General features: G+C 32.4%; 2 protein-coding genes across 5 annotated transcripts in view; one reads left to right on the forward strand and one right to left on the reverse strand.

The window, feature by feature from the left end:
- LOC149475462 (homeobox protein PKNOX2-like) overlaps positions 1 to 2,443 on the reverse strand; it is a 47,313-nt gene extending 44,870 nt beyond the window's left edge. For 2 of the 4 annotated variants that reach the window (XR_016318065.1, XM_089713459.1), the window contains exon 1: positions 2,111 to 2,441. The gene's annotated coding sequence lies outside the window, so the exon portion shown is untranslated. Of the gene's footprint in view, positions 1 to 1,313; positions 1,333 to 2,110 lie in introns of those variants that run through there. The other 2 variants (XM_089713461.1, XM_089713460.1) reach the window with 2 other exon arrangements.
- Positions 2,444 to 3,723: 1,280 nt separating this feature from the next.
- LOC149475464 (importin subunit alpha-1-like) lies at positions 3,724 to 16,198 on the forward strand. Its single transcript, XM_089713419.1, has 11 exons — positions 3,724 to 3,923; positions 5,954 to 6,104; positions 6,528 to 6,675; positions 8,006 to 8,087; positions 8,560 to 8,777; positions 9,320 to 9,411; positions 10,140 to 10,318; positions 10,853 to 11,046; positions 12,173 to 12,344; positions 13,602 to 13,703; positions 14,990 to 16,198. The coding sequence occupies exons 1-11, from the start codon at positions 3,861 to 3,863 to the stop codon at positions 15,119 to 15,121; spliced, it is 1,533 nt and encodes a 510-aa protein (XP_089569545.1). The 5' UTR covers positions 3,724 to 3,860; the 3' UTR covers positions 15,122 to 16,198.
- Positions 16,199 to 16,441: the final 243 nt, after the last annotated feature.

Here is a 16,441-nt window from a genome sequence, read left to right on the forward strand (position 1 = left end):
AAGCTACCAGTTAGTACAATATTCTGTCTTCTAGCAAAACAACACATGCTGGAATACAATAAAAAATTATTGTAAATAAGAAAGAAAAAAAAATAAATCAAACAATCTATGCTTATATTATAAAAATTATTTTCAAGGAATAAATCGATAGCTTAAGTCTATTTCCCAATGGTTATTACCATTTATTCATCTACAAGGTTTATATATAGATCTTTCACAATACTACATATTCATGTATGTGATTAAAAGGTATTCTAGCTTCCTACCTTTTTACATTTTATAGGAACCAGGTACAGATTATAATAATATAGTATATCTTATATTATAATATAGTACTTTCTTTAACAGAATAAGTAAATAATCACACCTTAAAAAATACCTTATAAAATCTCTCTTTAATACCTACATTATTAATTTTGCAATTTAATCACAGAAGCAGTCATTTATCTAGTTAAAGATATTATGAACAAAATAGAAATTTCATTCTAATTTGAACATAATAACTAAGTAATTCTAAAACAACTGAACTTTTAAAAATATCAGGGTGAATAAAAATACATTAATAATTAACGGCTATCCTCATTTGAAAGATGTAGCCATATATGAGTCACATCAAAAAGAGACTGATTAAAAAAAAACATAATTCTTCAGCATTAATTTTGAAATAGGTAACACTTAAAATATTTGAAATCATGCCATAATAATATAAACTTTCAAGTCTTCAACTGTTTTTATGAATTTCTATTTTACTAATTACTGTAGTTTAAACCTTGTCAAAATTCAAAATAGATTATTTTTTCCTGGAATATTTATTATTTGTATAAATTAATAAAGTAACTATTTACTTTACACATAAAACAGGATTATTGTTTATCAATGTTATCTGCTATAATCTTATCCATAGGTATTAAGTTTATTAAATAAATTGCTATTTACCAATTATTGGTTAATAATTTAATACCTATCTACATTTATACTAATATTATAAAGCTGAAGAATTTATTTTGAACTTGCTAATCTCAGGAACTACTGGTCTGATTTGAAAAATTCTTTCGATGTTCGATAGCCCATTATCGAGGAAGGCTATAGGCTATACCTATATGACCAACAGGAGTGGAGCAATGCGGGTAAAACCACGGGGCACAGCTAGTTATGTTATATGCATAAGCTTATACAATATACATGGGTAAATGAAAATTTAATTTAAATTAATTAACTTAACTTTAATGAAAGTAGTGATTAGTATTATAATATATCTTAAACAAAAGATAATCAGCCATACGAGAAATTTAAATATTTTCTCTTACACTTACCCAGAATCGTTTTGATTAATTTCACTGACACATTAAATTTAAAAACCACATTTAGTACAATATAATATATTTCACGAAAATTTATATACTTATTTGAAATAATTAATTTTCTTTTGTGTAATAACTTTAGAAATTTATGAATTCGGATTTGGAAAACAAAGCATTAAAAATTTAAGACAATTACCAGCACAAAAAATTAAAGAAAATCGATTCCTATCATTTCGATTAAATAAAGTGGACAAATGTCAAAATTAGTGAAAGAAAGAAAGAAAGAAAAAACATTTAGTAGGTACATAGTGCATTAATTGTCATCGGTTCTCAATATTTTAAGTGTACCTAACCCATAAATTTAAACAAAAATTAACAAGTTACACACCGTATAAAGTCGTAAAAGAAAGCACAATAAACCACGTGGTGTGCCAAGGTCGAATTTATGTTTTCAACTTGTCAAGCGCGGCGTGTGATAAATTAATTCCACGGGCTGTTATCACACTCTGTTCACATCTAATTTAGACCTTATGCCTCGCACCGAAAGTTCAATTCTCTTTGAACAATACCCACGCATAGTCGCCAACCCAGGCTATATATCTTAGGCCGTACTGCCCGTGACAGTTCGTAAACAAACTGGAGCTACCGCAACAAAGAATACACAGTCTTATCAAACAAATTCGTTAAGTACTCACAATATCATAAATTCTTTGTGGATACAATAATTATCACATATGTATGACATAAACTATTTAATAATTATTTTTCAAACGTTATACACTTATTTAAACGGTTTTATATCAACTTACCAGAAAAAGAACACGCTGAACAGAATAAAGCAGAGTCATCTGTACATCTTGCACATATCGATCACGTCTTGCATCTCAAAAACACTAAGAAAAAAAGAAGGTTAGCACTGTAAACTACAATTTTGACGTATTATGAACGTGTTTTGCCGAAATACGTAACACACGAAAGTAATAATGATAACGATATGATGCGTTCAAATTTTAAATAATTAATTCACTAAAAACGATTCACTTTCAAAATAAAAATAGTCTGGTAGACGCTGCGTCGACCACCGCGCCACTGTCTGTCTGCTGTGCTGTCAATATTCGTCAAAACGAAAATGGCGACACCCTCGACAGAATACGATCATCGCTAGCCTGTTTAATCGTTCCTCTCTCTTTAACGTGAGATTTTAGAAAAAGACGGCTAATCGACGTGTTGTTTTCAACACGACTGGACTGATTTGTGATGTCACGCCCAGCGGCGTAACGTTTTGCGTAATTATATGTTCGTGATAGCTTGTAAACTTGTTTTAATAACGTTAATCTACAGTCGTTTTATATTATGAGGTTAGATTAATGTGTAGGTCATGACACAGGTTAATTATAGCATTACCTAGCAATAATTTCAAGTAAAAGTTCTTTGCGCATGTTAAGCCCGTCCCACCACTCAATATCTGTCGTAAAAGCGCCTCCTACTTCTTTTTATTTTATTCAGTATTTTCTTTTTTTCAGATCTACGTCTCCGCTGCATTAATTTGGTACTACTATGCAGTCGCAATGCAGTTTGATTAATAATGAAGTTAAATGTAATAAGTGTTCTTTTTACAGCGTTTTCCTTTTCGAACATCGTTTTTGTTTCATAATACGATTGGAATGTACACTTTTTTCAGTTTCATAAAAAAATATAAGAACGTTTTTAATTTTTATTAATTATTATATTATATTTTGTAGTTGTCATTTTATAATGATTTACTTGAGATTGCATTGTAAATTGATGCAAAAGACATATTGTAACTTTTGTTTATTTATTATTTAAAAAAAAACATGTTGAAGAATATCAACGTACCGTAAAAACCGTATAAAATATAATCGATAATCGATTATTATATTTTAATGAAGATTTTAATGTAATTTATAAAGCAAGGCATAATGCACTCATAATTTGAAATTTTAATAATGAATGTAATGAGTATGTACGTTTATATTATTTTATATAAAAAAAAACAAGTATGCATAACTTTAAAAAACAATTGAATTAATAAATTAATTAACATACTGTATATTATTTTACCAATAACTTAATATTGATATAATTTCTTTAAACTAAATATTTCTATAAAAAAAACCATTTTTCTATAATGTAAATATTCTATGATTTATAAAACTGTACAAAATTTGAATTAATTTATGAATTTATAAATTAATTAACATACTGTATATTATTTTACCAATAACATAATATTGATATAATTTCTTTAAACTAAATATTTCTATAAAAAAAAAAAAACATTTTTCTATAATGTAAATATTCTATGATTTATAAAAATAAACTTATTCGTAAACTTGTAAAAAAAAGTATACGTCAGTGAATATATTAATAGTCTGTGATATTAGACAGATATACTGGTAACACTGTACAAAATTTGAATTTTGTAATTTGAATTTATCCGTTTAGAATATCACCTGTTCCTACGTGGTCGTCGGATAAAATTTTGTTTCTTTACTTTTAAATTTTTATAAATAGAATATTTATTTAACTAAAACAACAATGGCTGAGAAGACTCACACATCGAGATTGTCTGCGTACAAAAATACTGGGCAGGGAACAAATGTGAGTATTTTTAAAACTGCTGTTAAATTCTATCGAGTTATTTCATTATTTTCTGCTTATAATTTAGCTTGTAACTATTATTTGATAATCAAGTACCTACAATATAAAACGATGAACATGAAATACATTTACAATGTATAAATATTGAAAACAATCTTGTACCTTTTTTTATATAATTAGGTACATGAAGGAATTTTCTAAGTGGTTAAATTATTTACTTACCTAATCAAATCTTACTGAAATGTATAAATTAAATCAGATTTTAGTTAAAATAAATGTAATATACCTAATGTAATCCTTATATCATTTTGTATTGAATGCATATGAAAAAGAAAATTACATCTGATTTTATTCTTGTAAGTACCTACTTACTTTAGTTGAACAACTTTTCTTCTAAAAAATATCAATCACTTAGTAAATATTTAAAATTAATAACAAATCCATGCTGCCTTAGCACTTGATTCTCTATGGACAAATTATTAAAATTGTTCTAGCTTTTAAACTTTAATAAAATAATCAACATAAGGGATAAATCAAATAGGTACCAAGATAATGAATTTATAGTATTTTATTTATTTATTTTATTTATTTATTTAAGGTCAGCCAACAGTTATTACTTACATCAGTACAAGCATACAAAAAAAAAGATTACAAAATAGCTTACATAAACGTAATAACTACTTAAAGGCTAACACCACATGCGAAATAAAACGGTTTACGGTTACATATTATGACAATAACTACAACGATTAATTTGAAAAAAATAAGTTAAAAAGAAAACAGTGATAGTTAGTATCTTACATTTAAATATTTTTTTTATGTTGAGAACTATGAGAAAACAAAAAAAAAATGTAAATAATTAACTTATAAATCTAAATTGACTAAACATTTAAAATTTATATAATAGTAAACACACAAAACTTGACCGAGACCAATGATGTTAATCATGAGACAAATGAAGCAACAACATTATTTTATTATAATATACATATGAATAGCGCTTAAAATCATGGCATCATCATCAATTTTATAAATATTTGAGTATAATAGCTAAACAACATTGCAATGATAATTTAAAATTACTGCTAAAAGGTGACAAGTAGCTCCTATAAAAATTGGTTTGTTTCCGATTTATTACAAATATTGTAACTAAGTTTTAACAAAAATCATATGTATGCAGTAGGTATGAATAAAATCTAATATTATGGGAAATACAACCTTAATTTATTAGTGGACATATCAAAAACATCTATAAAGAAATGACAATTTGAAGAGCAGGGCCCATATTATGACCTCTTATTTCCAGACAGTTTACGCTGTGAATTGAATTGACTGGCAAATACATATTATGATCACACACCAGCCATGGTTAATTATGTTATAATATAAATAATATAAAACTCAAAGGTGACTGATATAGTGATCTATCAACGCACAGCCCAAACCACTGGACGTATCGGGCTGAAATTTGGCATGCAGGTAGATGTCATAACGTAGGCGTCCCCTAAGAAAGGATTTTAGAAAATTCATCTCCCAAGGGGATCCAATACGGGATGAAAGTTTGTACCATGAAAATTTATCTTTCCCACGCAGGCGAAGCTGCGGGCAACAGCTAGTTATAATATAAATTTGCGCCAGTTGTGTAACAAAAAAAAAATAACTATAAGTGAAGTGTGTATCCCCTAGCGGGGTAAGGGGCAGATGCATTATGCATACATCTGTTTCACTGGTCAATATTTTTTAGGGACAAGTTGGTGATCAGCCCTTTGTATCCTGCCAGACTGTGTATTTTCCATTAATAACTATGATCAAAATAAATTTTATTTATTTTAAAGTGAAACTTTTATTACATCGTCTCAAACTTTTTGGTCTGTGTAGCGCAAGTCGCGTGACGGTCGGCTGCCGAGTAGGTATAAAGCAGTGTTCGGAACCGTACGATAATTATCGTACAAATACGATTTTGTGCCTAAGTTTCACTTTTACCGTGGTTTCATAAAACCACACAACATTTTTTAAATTTATTTTCACAGGATCTCCGTCGCAAACGCGCTGAGCTTAGTATCACACTCCGCAAGCAAGCGAGAGATGAGCAGCTCCTCAAGAGACGGGCCATGTCCCCGGAGGCCAATGAGGAAATACATGATACAGAGAAGCTGATGACACCAGCGGAGATCGTTCAGGGTTTGTATTACCAACTAAAAATGTTATTTATTTAAAACTAACTTCCTGCAAAGGAATAGCAAAGGAATAGCTTTGTCACACTAGCTATGTTAAAACACAAACGTCATACCTTAAATTGTTCTGTTACGACATTAAATACAAACAAATAAAGTTCCGGGATCCTATGTATTAATTTAAATTTCATGACAATCAACTCAGCAGTTTTTGCGTGAAGGCGTTACAAACAAACAAGTAAACATACAAACTATTGCATTTAATTTTAGTAGGAATAGTAAGTAACTGCGCACTAGTTCTTCCTGAGATTAACACAAAATAAACAAACTTAAACATTGTTTTAGTTATTATGTATCTGCCTTAATTGAAAACTTTTGTACATGTTTTAAACTATAATTTACCATATTTTCACATACATAAATCTTCCAGGTCTCCGATCATCAGACCTCTCAATCAAGACCACATCAGCTCGAGCTGCCCGCAGAATGCTGTCCAAGGAACAGAACCCACCGATATCCATCATGGTAGAGGCTGGTGTGATCAGACCTTTGGTGGAATCTTTGGATAGAGATGATTGGTGAGTTTGTAGAAAATAATGAGTGTGAGTATTTGAGTGTGTGTGAGAAATTAAGTTTGTGTGTGTTCTCTGGATAAGGATGATTGGTAAGTTTATGAATAGAAATAATGAGTGTGAGTGTTTGAGTGTGTGTGAGTAATTAAGTTAGTTAGATCATCAGACCTCTCAATCAAAACCACATCAGCTCGAGCTGCCCGCAGAATGCTGTCCAAGGAACAGAACCCACCGATATCCATCATGGTAGAAGCTGGTGTGATCAGACCTTTGGTGGAATCTTTGGATAGAGATGACTGGTGAGTTTGTAGAAAATAATGAGTGTGAGTGTTTGAGTGTGAGAAATTAAGTTTGTGTGTGTTCTCTGGATAGGGATGATTGGTAAGTTTATGAATAGAAATAATGAGTGTGAGTGTTTGAGTGTGTGTGAGAAATTAAGTTTATGTGTGTGAATATGCGAATTTAAGTATTTCTGTATGTGTAAATGTGAATGTGTGTGTGAAGTATTTTTAGGTTTGATTTTAAAGGTCATTCATTCCCTAAATAATTTTGTTTATTATTATAGGATAATTATTTTCGTGATAGATAATTAATGCAATCCATACTAATATTATAAATGCGAAAGTAACTCTGTCTGTCTGTCTGTTACTCAATCACGCCTAAACTACTGAACCAATTTGCATGAAATTTGGTATTGAGATATTTTGATACCCGAGAAAGACATAGGCTACTTTTTACCCCGGGACATAGGATAGGTTTTATCCCGAAAATCCCACGGGAAATATGCGGGTTTTTCTTTGACTGCGCGGGCGAAGCCGGGGGTGTAAAGCTAGTATATGTATATGTTTATAATCTTATTTATAATATACTAGCGGTCCGCCCCGGCTTCGCCCGTGGTACATGTTTACGTTTTCTCTACATAAAAACCATCCTCGTACTTCAAGAAATATAATAAAAAAAGAATTATCGAAATCGGTTCAGCCGTTCTCGAGTTATGCGCTTACCAACACATTTTGCGATTCATTTTTATATATAAGAGATGTATAAAAGTAAAAAAAATATTTATAAAAGACGACGTGTGTCACTCGGAGACTGCCGCGGTAAAGCTATTGCATGCTATGCCTTTAAGCCACACCTCTGCGCCCGTCCCTGTGGGGAGCGTGAGATTTTTTCGTTACGGAATTTCTGGATTCGGTCCCCGCGCTCAAGGCGATAGAAGCTATGTAATAGCTTAAAAACGGCATCAAAATCCGTTGCGTAGTTTTAAAGATTTAAGCATACATAGGGACAGAGAAAGCGACTTTGTTTTATACTATGTAGTGATATTTGATTTCAGCCAGGACTTGCAGTTTGAAGCTGCGTGGGCCATAACTAACATTGCATCTGGAACCCATGAACATACTTTGGCAGTTATAAATGTAAGTTTTTTTTATTTGTTTGTGTTTTCTTGTTTGAATATATGTGAGTATTTACTATGTGTTTGGGATAAATTATATAATTTCTAAATGGCATTGCCATTATATTATTACTTACATTATAATTATGTTATGTAAAAGAGTCGTTCATTTTTAAATACATAAGTTGTTTATTAATTTATTTGTTAATCTTAAACTACTAGGTACTACAAATCTAGTAATTAAAAACAAGAAAAGCAGAAATAATAAATAAATATAAATAGATTGTTCTAGTTTATCCTAGCATGTTATTATTTTTTATAATACAGATTTAATAAAACATCAACAATATTATTTATTATGTAAAAAGCAAGTACATATATAAAGGTAACAATATAACATGAGATAAAAATAAGGCAGCCTTATCGCTGTGCAGTGATATCTGCCAGGCAACAACTGAGAGAAATGTTAAATTTTAAATGATGAATTTTTTCAGGGAGGTGCCGTACCAAAACTAGTTACTCTACTAGCTCAAGGTGGTGTCGTAGGTGAGCAAAGTGCCTGGGCACTTGGTAACATAGCGGGTGATGGGGCACAACCACGTGACGTGGTACTATCCCATGGGGCACTTCCTGCCCTATTGCCCCATTTGACCCCAAACACACCAGCAAGTCAATTGAAAACTGCCGCGTGGACTTTTAGCAACTTTTGTAGGTTAGTATCTTTTTTTTATAGATTTTTTGGGATTTTTTGCAATTTTTTTGTGATTTTTTGGGGTATAAATTGACACACGGTAACAATTAGCGGGTGATGGGGCACAACCACGAGACGTGGTACTATCCCATGGGGCACTTCCTGCTCTATTGCCCCATTTGACCCCAAACACACCAGCAAGTCAATTGAAAACTGCCGCGTGGACTTTTAGCAATTTTTGTAGGTTAGTATCATTTTTAGTAGATATTTTGCGATTTTTTGAGATATACAGTGACCTCAAAGACATCTATTAATAAACTTAAAACTGCCGCGTGGATATTTAGCAATTTTTGTAGGTTAGTATCTACTAACACGCTTTTATTAGCTTCACCTGTATGTTTGTATGTAACCGACTACTTCACTCGATTTTAACCCACTTTAAACGGACAGATTTAATTCAAACTTTGTACACTTATCAAGGATCAATGACGATACAATAATTCGATAAGTTTATCTTAGGAAAGTGGGTTTCTTAATTTATTTATTTTTATATTTTTTTACAGAAATAAGAATCCTCTGGTCAGATTCGAGCTCGTCTCCCCAGCTTTGCCGTATGTCGCGGAATTATTGGATATTTCAGATCAAGAAGTTTTAGGTAAGTTTATTTTACTAAAATGAAATATAAATAAAAATAAACGACTGTGAACTTGGCGCCATTCTACTATCAAGTCCAAATACTAATGATTTCCTTAATAATTACTCAAAATCAAACATTTATTTATTCAATTAGACTTCTTCTAGAAGCACTTTTGAATCGTCATTACATATTTTTAACATTTACCACCGATTCGGAAAGCAGTATCTATGGAGAAGAACCGGCAAGAAACTCCATAGTTGCTCGTTTTACTGAACTATAAAATATAAAATAACGTTTAGAGGTGGTCCACAAGACCCTTCTACCTTAAAAGCACTGTATAGATAGGTGTTACATGTGATTTTATTAGAAAAATATGTAATTTTAATGCAAAATTACCTTCTTTACCTTAAACTAAACTACTGTAGACCGGTTTATTCACCATTTTAGTATATACCTAGCTTTCCGCCAGAGGCTTCGACCAGGAAGGACATAGAATAGGTTTTATCCTATGTGGACATAGGATAGGTCTCAAGCTATCTCTGTACCAAATTGAAGTAAATCCATGCAGTACCTTTTGAGATAAGCCGGTCGCCCGGACATAAAGACCAACAGACAAAAATTCTAAAAACTAATTTTTGTGGTATCTATTGAAGATCACGCCCCAAGTATTCTTTTATAAAAATACTCAATGTACATTTTTGACTTTCCTACGATTTTCTTATATGTATAGATTATATTTTTTCTAGCGGACACATGTTGGGCCCTATCCTACCTCACAGACGGGCCCAACGAACGTATAGAGGTGGTCCAAACGACCCCACACTTGTTGAGTCGTCTAATAAAGTTACTGCAACATAAGTCACCCGCGGTTCGGACCCCAGCGTTAAGGGCTGTTGGTAATATGCTGACTGGATCTGATCAACAGGTAAATATAATCAAAAAGAATTAAAAAATATGAGTGTGTGTTTGTGTTGTTATATCTTGATTGATTTTTGTGCATTTAACATTTGGTTAAATGAAATAATATTGAAAAAATGGAAAAAAATGTGAAAATATGTTTAGATATAATATTGTTAGACGTAACTTTTGATTTAATATTTTTGTGGATGAGTAATTGTCACTGTTTCCTGTTCGAACATATTTAGCTGTCGAATACTATAAAAAGCCGCCTTCCTTTGACTCGTGGTGCATTCGTACGAATGGTGCCTGGGGGGGGGGCTCGGACGTTGTTTATACGAAGTTCGAGGCCCCGATGGATGATGTCGGAAAGTTGTATATGCCATATATATGCTCTGTAGCGAAAACATTTCGCTTGCGCGATTCAGAGCGAGGTGTCGCTACAATGATCATAAACGTTTTCTAGTTACATTTGCAACACATTTAACCGTTCCTTTTGCCTTGTTGTTACAAGCATTAACAACTAAATATATTAATTTATACTACTAATCTCCCATTACAGACGGACAGATGTCTATCCGAAGGCTGCTTAGACTATCTCACATCGCTGCTTCACTGCGGAAAGCCGTCCCTTGTTAAAGAAGCAGCCTGGGCTGTTAGCAATGTACTTGCTGGTACTTCAGAACAGATCCAATTGGCCGTGGATAAGGGGATGTTACAACATTTGGTGCACGTTTTGGGGGTTGATGATGTCAAGTGAGTAGAGCTCACACTCACAAACTCACACCGTGAAATTACAAACTCACACTCAGAAACTCACACTAACAAACTCACACTCGCAAACTCACACTCGCAAACGCTCACTATTAGCCGTGGAATAGATCTAACTGACCGTAGACAAGGGGATGCTACAGCACCTACACTCACACTTACAAGCAACATCATCTATACTAATATTATAAAGAAGAAAGGTTTGTATGTATGTATGGTTTTCATGCATAAACTACTGGACCGAGTTTGATGAAATTTGGCACAGATAATCTTTAGACCCTGAGAAAGAACATAGGCGCATTTTATTGCGAAATATGTACCACGGGCGAAGCCGGGGCGGACCGCTAGTCATTTATAATAAGCTAAATAGTTAGTTTGTTCGCGATCCCAGGAACTACTGAACCGATTTCAATAAAACTTTCATGTTGACTACATAATTTCAGAGTGCAACAAACTATATGCTATAGACACACATCTAACAAACAAAAAAAAATAAACAAAATTCCTTACAGATGTCAAAAAGAAGCAGCCTGGGCTATAACCAACCTCTGTCTAGGGGGAAGCCCGGCACAGTTGGATTCGCTAGTTGCCTCTGGGTTTTTGGAGCCCTACCATCCATACTAATATTATAAATGCGAAAGTAACTCTGTCTGTCTGTCTGTTACTCAATCACGCCTAAACTTCTGAACCAATTTGCATGAAATTTGGTATGGAGATATTTTGATACCCGAGAAAGGACATAGGCTACCTTTTATTGCGAAATATGTACCACGGGCGAAGCCGGGCCGGACCTCTAGTATATATATATACATATATTTAATATAGGACAAACTATTTAAACGCCAAATCTGTACTAATAATAAACTAACAAGTTAGTTTGAACGCGCAAATTTCGGTAACTAATGGACCTATTTAAAAATTACTTTCAACGTTGGCTACATAATTTCTGAGTGCTATATCTATACTAATATTATAAAGCTGAAGAGTTTGTTTGAACGCGCTAATCTCGGAAACTACTGGTCCGATTTGAAAAATTCTTTCGGTGTTAGATAGCCCATTTATCGAGGAAGGCTATATATCATTACAAATAAATAAATAAATTTTCTTACAGATGTCAAAAAGAAGCAGCATGGGCTATAACAAATCTCTGTCTAGGGGGAAGCCCGGCACAATTGGATGCGTTAGTTGCCTCTGGGTTTTTGGAGCCCTACTGCAATTTATTGGAGTCCCCCGACCATAGGGCTATCATTGTTGTGTTAGAGGGAATCACTAATTTGATGCAGGTAATTATCTTAATACAGTCTTTATACAGTTATTATAAAGGCGAAAGTTTGTAAGTATGGATGCATGGATGTATGGATGTTTGTTACTCTTTCACGTAAAAACTATTGAACCGATTACAATGAAATTTAGCACACATATAGAGGGTAACTTGGATTAACACATAGGATAGGTTTTATCCCGGAAATCCCACGGGAACGGGAACTATGCGGGTTTTACATACACATGGCGTTCTACGCCAATTATCCGAATCGGTTCTAAGGGTAGTAAAAGTTTTTCTAAAAGTCTGATTATCCAAATTTTCGATTAACCGGCATTCTACTGTACATAAAAATTCTAAAACAATTCTGTCTCTGGTAACGGTCAATTATAACTAAATTAAGAAAGATGGTAACGGTCAATTTTAACTAAATTAAGATAGAAAGAAAGATCATTTATTTGACTCCACAATAATAACAATGTTGATCCAATTTCCAATACCATCAACGAGCTATAGAGGAGTTAAAAGGAATGGACAGAAATCAAATGATTCAAATGTGTCTCCAAGAGCTAAAACTCCAAAACTGGTTTGTACTAAAAAATACATCTAAATTAAAAAAATAACAAGTTATTTGGTAATACATACTTAATAATGGATAAAAATTTGTAACCGGAGTAAATTAAGCATTAATTTCTTTTTTTTTTTGCCATAACACAATTGACACAGAATACAATAAATAAAATAAATAATAGTTTAAAAAAACTAAAAAATACGCTTTTAGTTCGGTTTTCTATAAAAAGCGTGTTTTTTATTTTTTTTAAACTATTATTTATTTTATCAAATTAGTGTATTGTCATCGGTCCTCAATAAATCTACAAAGTTTGAACGAAATCTGGCCGTTTAAAGTGGGTCAAAATCGCGCCCAAAGAAGTCGTTTACAAACATACAAACATACAGGTGAAGCTAATATAAAGCGTGTAATTAAAGCAACACAACATGAAACAAAACAATACAAGTACAATAAATGAAAGAGTAAAATAAAATAAAATGAAGCCGAAAAGTGGAGCCAAGTCAGGTAGCCACTCAGCATAAGTTGCAACGCTGATTTTCAGTGGCCCCTCTCTGAAACGATTTGATTCTGAAAAACAATTTAACACGTTTTGATCCTGATTCTGAACACTTATTCTAATTTAACTTTGATTCTGATGACTGATCCTAATTCTTTCTAATCGATTCTTATTTAATTCTATGTATTAATTATAATTATTTATAATTACAGGCTGCAGCGAAATACGGCCAAGTGGAACCTTTATGTATTCGATTGGAAGAAATAGGTGCTTTGGACAAAATAGAGGCACTGCAGGAACATGAAAATGAACAGGTATAGTCAATTAATTGAAAATTAAAAATTTTAATTTAAAAAGACAAGTATTTCTATAGCTAATTTGTCATACATGTGCGTGTACATGTACATGTGTCTATGCTACATCCCTGCCAAGTATCATCAAAATCTGTTCAATGGTTTTCGCGTGAAAGAGTAACAAACATACATTCTTACAAACTTTTTAATATAAGTAGAATTATTTAATATTTATGACGTGACAATATGGCGTAGTCGATCCTATTTTTAGTAGGACCGCATAATAATTTATTTAATAATTAATATTAAATAAATCCATACTAATATTATAAATGCGAAAGTAACTCTGTCTGTCTGTCTGTTATTCAATCACGCCTAAACTACTGAACCATTTTTCATGAAATTTGTTATGGATATATTTTGATACCCGAGAAAGGAGGCAACTTTTTATCCCGGGAAAATGACGCAATCCCGGAAATCCCACGGGAACGGGAACTATGCGGGTTTTTCTTTGACTGCGCGGGCCTAGCCGCGGGCGGAAACCTAGTATAATATAAATTAATATTAATAAATATAGTTAAAAAAACAGGCTTAAACTCATGAAATTATTGTATTGTCACCGATCCTCGATAAGTGTACAAAGTTTGTATTAAATCTGTCCGTTTAAATGTCAAAATCGAGTGTAAAGGAGTCGGTTACATACAAACATACAGGTGAAGCTAATATACGCGTGTTAAAAATATTAATCTTTACTAATATTATAAAGCTGAAGAGTTTGGTTGTTTGAACGCGCTAATCTCGGGAACAGGTCTGATTTAAAAATTCTTTCGGTGTTAGATAGCCCATTTATCGAGGAAGGTTATATATCATCTCGCTAAGACCAAAAGGAGCACTGCGCGTAAAACCGCGGAGCACAGCTAGTTTTAAATATATTAATAAACTAGTGGTACGGCTTCGCCCGTGGTACCTACATGTTTAAACTATCCTATCTCTCAAGTTGGATCGAACTGCACATGGTGTGCGAATTTTATTATAATCGGTTAAGTGGTTTAGGAGTCCATTGAGGACAAACATTGTGACACGAGATTTATATATACATACTAGAGGTCCGCCCCGGCTTCGCCCGTGGTACATATTTCGCAATAAAAGTCCTTTCTCGGGTATCACAATATCTCTATACCAAATTTCATGCAAATTGGTTCAGTAGTTAAGGCGTGATTGAGTAACAGACAGACAGACAGAGTTACTTTCGCATTTATAATATTAGTATGGATTAAGATATTAATATGTTTTATATCATTTTTCAGATATACAAAAAGGCTCTTCACATTTTGGACACATATTTCGAAGACCAAGACGATCAAACAGCGCAGCCTGAACAAACAACTGATGAATTCAAATTTGGTGTCACTAGCGGAAATCAAAATATTAATTTTTAGTTTAAAATTGTTTTAATATAGTTTCTAAATTTTTTCTAATTAATTTATATAGGAAAAGTATGTTTTGTGCCTTAACTACTAATTACGTGAAATTTTATCATTTCACTATCATAAAAAATAAAAATGTATGAATATTCGGTTAAATTTCACAAAATATCGAAAATGAGCACCGTTGTATTCTGAAATAGTATTTTCATGTATCCTCTATTTTTGCTAAAATTATTAATATCGAAAAATAAATTACCATATTTGTTAAAGACTGATTTCTTAATCAATTTCCTAATAAATAGTTATATAAGGAATTAGAGTATAATAGTAGGGGAGCCCAGGATGCTAAATGTGGATTTACTCGAGCGTCACGGGAACCTATTAGAATTGGTAGATTAGACCATAGCGAGAAAAAAAGGTCCTATAATGTTTTCACTTTTAGCGGTGGGGAAGGGTTTTTTGATTTTTTTTAATTTAAAAAAGAAAAAAATTGGCTTGGAAATACTCAAGCGCGTTAGATATTGATATTTTGCATGCTCCAGGACGTCACTGAAAAAAAGTATACGTTAATCTGACGATTTAAGTGGCGATTTAATCGCTATGAAGAAAGGGTAAAAAATTAAAGTAATATTATTCGAGCGCGTCAGATTAATATATGGGGGGGTTAATTACAATATAAGAAGTCCCCATTTCGCTAATCTGACGATTCGAGCTCAACCTTAGGGAATTATGGATTATTCAAATTTTCCAGCGGGGCCCCTGAGCGCACCCACCAACCATAACTGCTCATATTGACTAGAGGTACTAATGAATAGCTAAGGTACCGTCCCTTATAGTAATCTGACGCGCTCGAGTAAATCCCAAAATCCCCTCTTGGGCTCCCCTACTATAAGTACATATTGTGTGATAAACAATAAATCAATATAATCCGTGCCAAAAAAATGATTAACAGTTGTCTCACTCGCACATATGCAATTTGAATAATGCTATCTCTTTCGCTTGTTTGTTAAATTAATTATTGGCACGGGTTATACTTTTAAAGAGCTGGACTCTAACAACTTTTTTAATAAATAAATATTTTTCAGTTTATATTTCTGGTTTTTATTTGCCACCCCTGATTAAGAATTTTTACTACCTTAAAACTATCAGGTCTTATTTATAATATTAAAGTATATTCAATTAAAACAGACTACTTGACTGATTTTTGAAATTATTATATTGTATGTTTATGTATGTAAACACATGAAATACTACATTATTATTCAACAGAAAAAATACCTATCACATTTTTAGTATAGCGCCATCTATCGGAAACTAATAAATCAAAGGAAA

The sequence above is a fragment of the Colias philodice genome, chromosome 30 (genome assembly GCF_061535455.1).
Source record: "Colias philodice isolate Cphi_HAF_F1 chromosome 30, ilColPhil1 Martin Lab GWU primary, whole genome shotgun sequence".
Classification (NCBI taxonomy): domain Eukaryota; kingdom Metazoa; phylum Arthropoda; class Insecta; order Lepidoptera; family Pieridae; genus Colias; species Colias philodice.

What these genes read in the sequence shown, in the direction of transcription:
- LOC149475464 (XM_089713419.1), top strand. Translation starts at nt 3,861, where the DNA reads ATGGCTGAGAAGACTCACACATCGAGATTGTCTGCGTACAAAAATACT. An exon ending in TTGGGGGTTGATGATGTCAA is followed by an intron (nt 11,047 to 12,172) that starts GTGAGTAGAGCT and finishes ATTTTCTTACAG; the next exon opens with ATGTCAAAAAGAAGCAGCAT. An exon ending in AGGAACATGAAAATGAACAG is followed by an intron (nt 13,704 to 14,989) that starts GTATAGTCAATT and finishes ATCATTTTTCAG; the next exon opens with ATATACAAAAAGGCTCTTCA.